Raw genomic sequence first — 10,337 nt, forward strand, 5'->3', positions numbered from 1 at the left:
GATTGTCACTTCGTCCGTCAGTACCTACAGTTTTGCTCTATCTCGCTTCCTTTTGTCCCTTCGACTCTACAGCTTGCTGACTTCTTCACCAAGACTTACACCACTGCTCGTTTTCGATTTCTTCTTGACAAACTCTCCTTGTTTTTGCCTAAAACACCTTGAGTTTGAGTAAGGGTATGAGAATATATTTGTATATATTAGGCATTGTATATGTTAGGCATGTTTGTGATGACTGTATTTCTTTTTTTAGTCCCATTCTTGTATTTCCTTTTTGGTTAGTCATTAGGGTTATATAAACTAGTCTTGATGTAATTGGTACACAAGTTGAATATACAGAAAACTTACACTACCTTCCTTGTTCTTCGCTAGACGCGTGAATGTACTTCCCTCTATTCTCTTTGCACGTGTACTCGTTAATATTGCCAAACAATATTAGCCAAACTGCCAAACAGTATTGACGTGTACTTTGAATGGTCCTCCATACATGCATTCCATTGGGACATGTGGCTCATCCATCCTGAGCTACCACTTGTGTTCGAATTCTACTTCAGCTGTCCTCAACTGCGCTAACTCTGAGTGCTCTTATGTCAAGTACACTCAGCTTGGCTCAGCTAAACACCTTATAGCTCGGCAAAGCCCTTCAAGTCCCTCCGCGCTCAGTGAATATCTTTAGCTCGTCGTCTCAATAGCCTTCTGCATGCTAGCTTGGTCCACCAATTGGCTTAGCCCAATCCATGGTCCAACTCAAGATGAGATAGCTTGGTCCGAACTTATGGCCTCATCTCAGCTTTGCCTCGGCCCATTACCAAGGCACGGGCTCTGCTCGGCCACAACCCAAGTTTATCATCCAACTTGACTCATCATCGTAGACGAAGAATAGCTCGGTCCATTTGTTTGGCATAAATTCCCCTCTCAATATTTTTCATTGACCTTTTTTTTTTTTTTGTTATACTAAAAACTATAACAGAATGCTGAAAATATTTTTCATAAAATATTATTTGGGAGCATCAAAATTATCAATAGGTCACCTACATGCCCGACTGCACCAAGCACAGAATCACACAAAACCAAAAGAAGATGGCCCATACAAAAATGGTCTCCGTTATACAAACAAGTACATTAAAAACCAGAAAATCTCTCTAGAGCAACATTACCAACAGATGAGATGTCAAATTCCAAAAAAATCCTTCATGTGCCCCCACCCCCCTCTCTCTCTCTCTCCTCATTTTTTTCTCCAATCCTCTCATAAACTCGAGGCCTCTGCACCACTATATAAACCTCTCTGATTGATTTATTCTTCATCCCAAGCTCCATCCTTCATTCTCTTCTTCATTTATCTTGATTTGCTTCTATTAGTCTTTTTTTGGTGTTTCAACTATGGCCACTGTTGAGGTAACTCAAATCCCCAACCAAATTCATTAGGGAGTTTCATTAATAAAAAAATTCGAATTCAATTTTGTGTAGCAATTAAACTCAACTATTCTGTTTATTTTTAGAGCTATTATTCTTTCTTCTTAGCCTTTGTTTTGTACATACTTGCTCATCTGATCATCATATCTTATGATGACATGGATCTCTATCTGCAATTGAAACTTCTTTTATGCAATATCATTCAGAAATATGTTTTTACAGATATTGATAATAAATGTTTAATTTTTAATTTTTTTTTTCTCACTGGAGAACCCAATTCATTGGATCAAGAAAGGCATGCTAGTTTATTAAATCAAGAGTGCTAGCTGTTACAATAATTTGTTCTTCACTAGAGTAGTTAACATGATTTGAATCAATCCAGTAAATAGGGGGCGATTCAGTAGTTTTTCTCTTGCAGGTTGTGTCAGCTACACCAGCACACCAAGAGGAGATTAAAGAAGAAACTAATAACAAGGCTGAAGAGACAACCAAAGGAGAAGAGGTAGTCACCACCACCACCGCACCCCCACCACCGGTGCCAGCGGAGGCTCCTGTAGAAGAAGCAAAGGAAACAGAGACGGCAGGTGAACCAGAGGAACCCGAAGCTCCGGCAGCTGAAGTTGAGCCTAAGGAGGTGGTGGAAGAGGATAAAGTGGTGCCTGAAATAGCAATTGTAGAGGAGAAAGAAGAGGAGAAGAGTGTTCCAAAGGTGGCACCAGAACCAGCTGAGGAGGAAGAAACTAAGGAAACTACAGAATCCACCACCGAGGCATCGGTGCCGGTGCCGGTGCCGGTGCTGGAGCTGGAACCAGAAGCTGTCACTGAAACTCCAAAAGATGATAAAGTTGCTGCTGCTGCTGAAGAAGAAAAACCAGTTGAGAAAACTGAGGAATAAAAACCTATATGGAAGTTTGGCTTTGGTTAAAAGTTTGTGCCTGTAGTTGTGTTGTCAAATTTCATTTTGAGTTTTTCTATTTGGTGCAATAATAAATATATATATATATATATATATGTATGTAGTAGTATATGGGGCTTGGAATCTAGAAAATGCATATGATCCTGGAAACTTGGATTGTCCAATGCCAACTTGCCACGGGGAAAGCATGCAATGGAGAGGGGGGGGTCATGCCACGTGGCACATGGTTATTGGGTTCTAAGTGGGTAGATTTATTATTGTGCATGTATGTTGAGCAAAATGGGTTATGCCAGCTTCAGATAATAATAATGTATGATGGTCTAGTGTTTAATAATAAGTACTGCTGTTCATTTTCCTTTCAAATTGGAACTGTTTTTCATCGGGGAGAAAATTGAAATTGAAACCAAGTCTTTAACAAAATTACTAACCTACATTATGTTCTAACAAAAAATACAAATCTATTTAACAAAATAGAAATCAGAATTCACGGGCCCAACTCTTTAACAAAATACAAGCTCACCATGTCTTTTATCACTACAAAATAATAAGCCTAGGTCTTTATTGAAGTATTCGATACAGTACAAAAAAGAAGAAAAAAAAAAAGAAAAAGAAAAGAAGTTGGAATATTAGATATATTGATCGGTTTTGGTGAGATTCGATTTTAAAAAGTTGAACAATGTTACTGAATCGGTAGATAGTGTTCTTCTAAAACCAAAACCAAATAGAGTACTCAATGAAAAAACCAACTAATCAAAATCAGCCAGTTGAAACTGGTTTTAATCGGTTAAATTGGCTCATCTGATTTTGTCCTCGCAATAGAATTTCAAAAAGGGGCCTCATATGAGCAGCCAAAGTTGAAACTAAGACTAATCTTTGTGATTGATTCCTAGCCCAACTATATTCGAAATAAAGCAGGGCTCACGTAATTTGGCAGCCCAATCCATGGCGGACAGTACCATGCATTCCATCCACACCTTTTGAGTATAGATAAACAATAATATATCACCAACAGAAAAATAATTTTAAAAATAAAATATATATTGTAGATTGAAATGTGATGAAATATTCACATGTAGTATAAATTTTGTCTACAAAATTTTATTTTAAGATATTTTTTATTCTTTTACAGTCTGTTTTGGTAAACTCATCAAGATATGAAATAATATTTGTAGGAGGCTGTATATAGAAAATTTCTAAATATTTATCTAAATTCATAAAAGAAAATTAATTATTTATTTATCACTGTAACAAACTCTTCCCCAACAGATGGTCATTCGATGAATTGATATCTCTGTAACTGAATGTTCAAAAATGGTGTCCATGCTGAGCAGAGTCACAAAATCAACAAAAGTGGGAGGAAGAAGAAGCAGAGACCAAGTGTATGTAGCAGCAGTGCCCTTAAGAGCAGCAAAGGGACCTGCCCAGCTGATTATGTCTTCTGCTTACTCCCTAAACCTTTGGGGTTTGCAGCACTTCATGGTCCTCATCAAACCCTCCTCCTCCTCACCTCCTCTCTCTCAGGTTCTCTCTCCTCCCCCATATTCCCCACTAGGGTTTATCATATTTTCTCCAACTTTTTCGACTTTGTTTCTCAAAATTCTCATGCTTGTTTACATATTCACAACTTTGAGGCTTTCTCATCTAATCATCTGATGTAGGGTTTGATTGATTCATATTCTCATGGGAATTTCATAATTTCTATTGGGTTTTGGGATTTGAGTTCCTTTCCCTCTACTTTCCCTCCATCCAAACACAGTCTTAGTATCCAATAGGCCAACTTGAACACGCATTTATTTATTCTAACATAATTTTCTCGTCACATTTCTTTCTTTTCTAGGCCTCTGTTTTTGATTTTCAACCTCAAGATCCTGAAAATATATATGTAGCACTTGCAGCTCTATCTGGCAGAAAAATACCAGGTATGCCCCTTGATATTTTTAAAATTTTTGTTTCGTTTTTTGTTTTGGTATTTGAGAGGGTAATTTTTGGTGAAAATTGGGCCGAGCTGCGAGATGGACTTTGTGGCCCAAAATACGCAAGACTGTGTAAAAAGGCCGTAATGTTACTTCGGCCTAAGAGAAGTAAAGTTACTTCGGCCCAAGAGAGGTAAAGTTACTCCGGCCCAAGAGATAAAGTTACTTCGGTCCAAGATGATGTAAAGTTACTCCGGTCCGGAGGCAACTTGGAGTTAAGCCGGTCTCAGAGTTAGTCCGGTCACGACGTAGTATGGTTAGAACAGTCAAAACCTTGCTACTCGGTAATCCGGTCATGATGTTTTGTGGATTAGAACGGTGAAAACCTTGTTACTCGGTAGCTCGGTCTAAACACACCATGGGTTGAACAAAAGAGAACCGAGGTAGGAAAGAGTAAAAGGAAGAACCGAACTACGGATAGTTCGGCCTACTCTATGGCTCAGCATAGCCAGGTTTATCTCGGTCGTATGGTAGTTCGGCCATAGTAAAAACCATCCCACTTGGTTTAAGCAGTGGGAGGGGTGTAAAAGGATAAGCATTATCCTTAGGAGTATGAATCCTAGGAGGACTCTGCATGGAGAAGTAGAAGTCCTACTAGGATTGTGCCACTCGAAACCTATAAAAAGCTCACAAACATCACCTTGGAGGAGGTAACACACAACTTGGCTTTCTGAACACATTAAGCTTTGCCTGTTTGTCAAGTTTGCTGACTTAGGCATCGGAGAGGTTTCCGGCACACACCCGCCGGCTAGCTCACGTTTGTGTTTTCAGGTGACAAAGTGACGTCGTACGGAGGAGCACGGACTTAGTCAACAGGATTATACGAGAAGATATATTTCTTTCCCGTACAATTGGCGCCGTCTGTGGGAAGAGCAAGACAGAACAAAACCTCTTGACTAAGCTTCCCCTTCTCTCGATCAATGGCACACATTGAAGAATTGCCACAGTCCGCCATCGACGGACAAACTCCAGATGGGGGCGCAAGGCATGAAGGACTACCCTCCATCCCTCCCATGGCGGATTTGGAGCCCCAACGACATAACACCAGGAGGGATACTAGGAGAAGGAATAACAGCCCCCATCGCTCTCGTTCACAAAGTCCTGGCCGGCAAAGACGGAGGATTGATCCTCAAGCTCTGGAAGACCGCGTGAAAGAACAAGATGAATTAATAAAAAAGATGGCGGCGGACATGGAAGCTTTGAAACGTCAGATGAAAGGAAAGGAAGTGGCGACAGGAGAGGGGCGCAAAAACAAGACGCCCCCTCGCCACTCAGAGAATCGTGGTAGGAATACCACACCCTCGCAAGGAGAGAGTAGAAGCCTCAGGACAGGCGACACTCAATCCTGGTCTTCCAGAACTCGTCACTCCAGGTCTGAGAGGACGAGATCTGAAAGGTCATGCACTGAAGGAAGCACATATTGGCCCTCACATTCACACCAAACCAGATCTAGACAGTCAGAGTTGCCTAGCTCATCCGACTTACGAACCGTGCTCGAGAAAAAAGCACGATGCAAGAAGTATGCCAGGGCGCGGGATCCGCACAGAGTTTCTGCTTTACAGCGGTTGGCTCCTCGGACGCATGGAAGCGTCGAGGTTGGAATGCCAATTCCGCGCCCAGCCTATGAACCAACGGACAAAGCATTGGCGAGGCTGCAGACTTCGCCATTTGTTCCCGCAATTGAAAACGCGCCCCTACCATCAGGCTTCCTTCAGCCGAAATTCACTACATATGAAGGGAAGACGGACCCGTATTCACACTTGAGCCACTTCCGCCAAGTCATGGCCGTATACAGGCGAAACGAGGCCTTAATGTGCATACTCTTCCCATCAAGCCTTGGCGAACTGGGCTTGACTTGGTTCGAGAAACTTCCAGAGGGCAGCATAGCCTCCTGGGCTCAATTGGCAGAAGCGTTCGTAACGAGGTTCCGAACAAACACTAAGACACCGGTGGAGATCGACCAGCTACTCTCCATCGACATGGGAGATAAAGAGACCCTTAGATCCTACAATAGTCGCTACTGGGAGATATTCAATCAGATTGGGGACTGCCCCACCAATCTCGCCATTGCACAGTATAAAAGAGGCCTTCCAGTCGGGAACAGACTAAGGGACTCGATCACCATGACGCCACCCCTCACCATGGAAGCCCTGATGGAGAGAGTGCATCAGCACATCAGGGTAGAAAAGGATAGCGCACGTGCCAAAGCAAAATCTAGTACGACCACAGTACCAGAAAAGAAAACCTTAGCAAAGGTCAATGCAGTAGATCGTCAGAATAGAAACGGACGTGGCAGACGAGATAACGGAGAAGACCCAGACAAAAGATGGCTGAGAATCCGCACTGCCATAACAACGGTGTTCAAAAAACCGATATATCGGATTCTGAGCGAAATAAGGGATGAGCCTTTCGTCAAGTGGCCAGCCAAACTGGGAGAAGCTCAGAAAGACTATGACGAAAGATCACAGTGCACCTTCCACAAAGAAAAGGGGCACCGAACTGAAAATTGCACACCATTGAGACAGCACCTGGAAGAGTTGGTGGCGGCAGGTCACTTGGACAAATACATTGAAGGAGGGACACAGCCAGCCCCCCAGGATCATAATAACCCCAATGGAATGCCAATCGACGCTCCGCCCCAAGGCATTATCAATGTCATACATGGAGTTTTTGAACCTGAGCGTGTATGCGAGCTCAGAGGATCGATCAAAAAGGCTGAGCACTTCAGAGAGGTGCTAAGTGCCCAACCTGCCACCAAGAAAGGGAAGACAGAAGCAACAAACGTCATGTCTTTTTCGGACAAAGACCTGGATCGAATATACTGTCCTCACAATGATGCACTAGTCGTCACTCTCCGAGTCAAGGATTTTGGCGTCAAGCGGATTCTGATTGACCAGGGTAGTTCATGTGAAATCATGTACTACGAGACATTTAAACAATTAAAGCTGCAAGACAGAGACTTGGCGTCTGCCGTATCTCCCCTGATTGGATTTAACTCCATGCCAGAGTGGCCCGTTGGTAAGATAATTCTTCCTGTCAGAGCAGAAACCGTGACAAAACAAGTGGAGTTCTGGGTATTGAAAGTCCCCTCCACTTACAACATCATCTTGGGCAGAACATGCGGTTCCCCAACGACACCGGAATAATTGAAGAAGTCTATGGAGATCAGATCATGTCAAAACAATGCTTCGCCACGGTGAATGGCAGTCGCGCTGCCAAATGATACGTTCATTCGGTGGAAGAACCAGAAAGTAATGAGCTATTCGCAGACGTCGGCAAAGCGGCGGATCAGAAAGCAGTGGAGGACTTGGTAGAGGTAAAAATAGATGAAAAGAACCCGGATAAGTTCTTTTTGCTCGGTTCGTCGTTGTCTAGCATTGAGAGATTGGAGGTCTTGGAATTCTTGACCTCTAACATTGAAGTGTTCGCCTGGACACCCTACGACATGCCAGGCATTGATCCAAACTTCATCTGTCACCAACTCAATGTCCACCCATCCGCCAGACCAGTCATACAGCGCACTCGCAGATCAGCGCTTCACCATGCCGAAATAGTGGCTGAAGAAGTAGGTAACCTGCTGGAGGCGGGAGCAATTAGAGAGGTGCACTACCCAAAATGGATCTCCAACACAGTCGTAGTGCCAAAAAAGAATGGTAAGTGGCGTGTCTGCGTCGACTACAAGACAGTCAACAAGGCGTGCCCAAAAGACAACTTTCCTCTACCAAGGATAGATCAACTAGTAGACCTGACGGCAGGGCACAATCGATTTAGCTTTCTGGACGCATACAGAGGCTACCACCAGATCGCCATGCATGAACCAGACCAGGAGGTCACATCCTTTACAACTCCAAGAGGATTGTACTGTTACAAGGTCATGCCCTTTGGCCTGAAAAACGTAGGGGCAACATTCCAACGGATGATCACCAAGATGTTTAAACCATTGTTAGGCAGAACAATGGAGGCTTACATCGACGACATGGTGGTCAAAAGCAAGGATGAGAATGACCATCTAAAAGACTTAGGAGAGATGTTTGAAGTCTTGAAGAAGCACAAGTTGCGCCTCAATGCATCTAAGTGCGCATTCGGAGTAGGATCTGGCAAATTCTTGGGCTTCCTTGTGACCAACCGGGGTATAGAAGCAGACCCCTCCCAGATCAAAGCAATCCAGGAGTTGGAGAGACCAAACTCGGTCAAAGAAGTGCAGCATCTCACCGGCATGGCGGCTGCGCTTAATCGGTTCATAAGCAGGTCGTTAGTCAGACTACGACCGTTCTTTCAAGCTTTAAAGGCCAAGTTTGAGTGGGATGAAGAATGCGATCAAGCTCTGGAAAGCTTGAAGGAATATATGTCTTCCCCACCACTGCTCGTTACCCCAGTACCTAGTGAAGAACTCTTCTTGTACCTGGCAGTCTCCCAGTACGCAGTTAGCGTAGTGTTGGTTCGTGTAGAAGGAATACAACACTTGCCCATCTTTTATGTCAGCAAGACATTGTTGGGAGCCAAAACAAGGTACTTACCCTTGGAGAAATTAGCATTGGCCTTAATGATGGCCTCCAGGAAATTGGCACACTACTTTCATGCCCACACCATAGTTGTCCTCACAGCTTTTCCACTAAAAGCTTTGTTTGAAAGGGCGAACTTTTCTGGGCGAATCTTGAAGTGGGCAGTAGAGTTGGGACAATTCGACATCAAGTTCCAACCCAGAACTGCAGTAAAAGCCCAATCCTTGGCAGACTTCGTCGCAGAGTTTACTCCTGGAAGTCATCATATCTGCCCAGTCGACCTAACTGACACGACCGAACTAGGGATGGAAGTTGACGCCGGAATAGCGCAACCCCTAGCAGAAAGCACTCAGTCAGGCTCCAAGGCAGACCAGACTAAAGACAGCAAGGAAGAAGCAAACCAAGCAAACCAAGACTCACCAACAGTCCAATCAGAAGGCGAGGGGCAGACAGCAAGCATGGACCTTGAAGAAAACAACATTCTTGACCCCACGACATCATCTGACCCCTCCACTTGCTGGAAGTTGTTCGTTAGAGAGATGTGGAAGCTCTTTGTGGATGGAGCATCCAACCAGCATGGTGCAGGACTCGGCATAGTCCTCATCTCTCCAGACGGCCTAGTTGTAGAGTAAGCAATCAACCTTGGCTTCCCAGCATCAAACAACGAAGCGGAGTATGAAGCGCTTCTCACAGGACTCAAATCAACATGTTACATGAAGGCCACCGAACTTATGGTCTACAGCGACTCACAGCTGGTGGTAAACCAAATTTCTGGCGACTATGAAGCAAAGGATGACAGAATGGCCAAGTACCAAGAATTGGTCAGAACAGAGATCAAAAAGTTTGATGTAGTGAGGATAGAACAAATCGGCAGGGAGGAAAACAGCAGAGCAGACGAACTAGCAGGCTTTGCCTCAATGGCAGATGCATCCATCCCTCATCCATTGCTTATCGACTACTTACCAAGACCAAGCATAGAAAACCCCGAAGCAGAAGAGGTATGTTGCGCAGAACTAGGCCCCTCTTGGATGGATCCCATCATCCTGTTCTTAAAAGACGGCATCTTAGCAGAAGAGAAAAAAGAAGCCAACAGAATCAGAGCGAAGTCGCAGCGATTTTGGCTATCTCCATCTTTGGCATTATACAAGAAGTCATTCTCAAGGCCTTACCTAAAGTGCGTTCATCCCAGCAAAGTGGAAGCATTCTTGTTCAAAACACACGAAGGGGTGTGCGGAAGCCATCAAGGGGGAAGATCGCTAGCTTACAGGGCCATTTCGCAAGGATATTGGTGGCCATATATGCAGGCGGACTCAGAGAAATATGTGAAGAAATGTGAGAAATGCCAAAAATTCTCGCACCAAATACATCAACCAGCAAGAGAACTCCTACCATTGACTAGCGCATGGTCTTTCGCAATGTGGGGCTTGGACATAGTAGGACCACTTCCAACAGCACCCGGCAACAGGAAGTTCTTTCTCGCAGCAACAGACTACTTCACAAAGTGGGTCGAAGCAGAAGCATTGGCATCAATCAAAG

The 10,337-nt window shown here is 44.0% G+C and overlaps 1 protein-coding gene across 1 annotated transcript; it reads left to right on the forward strand.

The window, feature by feature from the left end:
• The first annotated feature begins 1,235 nt into the window (after positions 1 to 1,235).
• Positions 1,236 to 2,689, forward strand: LOC114256438 (uncharacterized). The gene is made up of 2 exons (XM_028196087.2): positions 1,236 to 1,392; positions 1,829 to 2,689. The coding sequence occupies exons 1-2, from the start codon at positions 1,378 to 1,380 to the stop codon at positions 2,303 to 2,305; spliced, it is 492 nt and encodes a 163-aa protein (XP_028051888.2). The 5' UTR covers positions 1,236 to 1,377; the 3' UTR covers positions 2,306 to 2,689.
• Positions 2,690 to 10,337: the final 7,648 nt, after the last annotated feature.

Source organism: Camellia sinensis, chromosome 8 (assembly GCF_055761805.1).
Source record: "Camellia sinensis isolate YWXY chromosome 8, ASM5576180v1, whole genome shotgun sequence".
Taxonomy (NCBI): domain Eukaryota; kingdom Viridiplantae; phylum Streptophyta; class Magnoliopsida; order Ericales; family Theaceae; genus Camellia; species Camellia sinensis.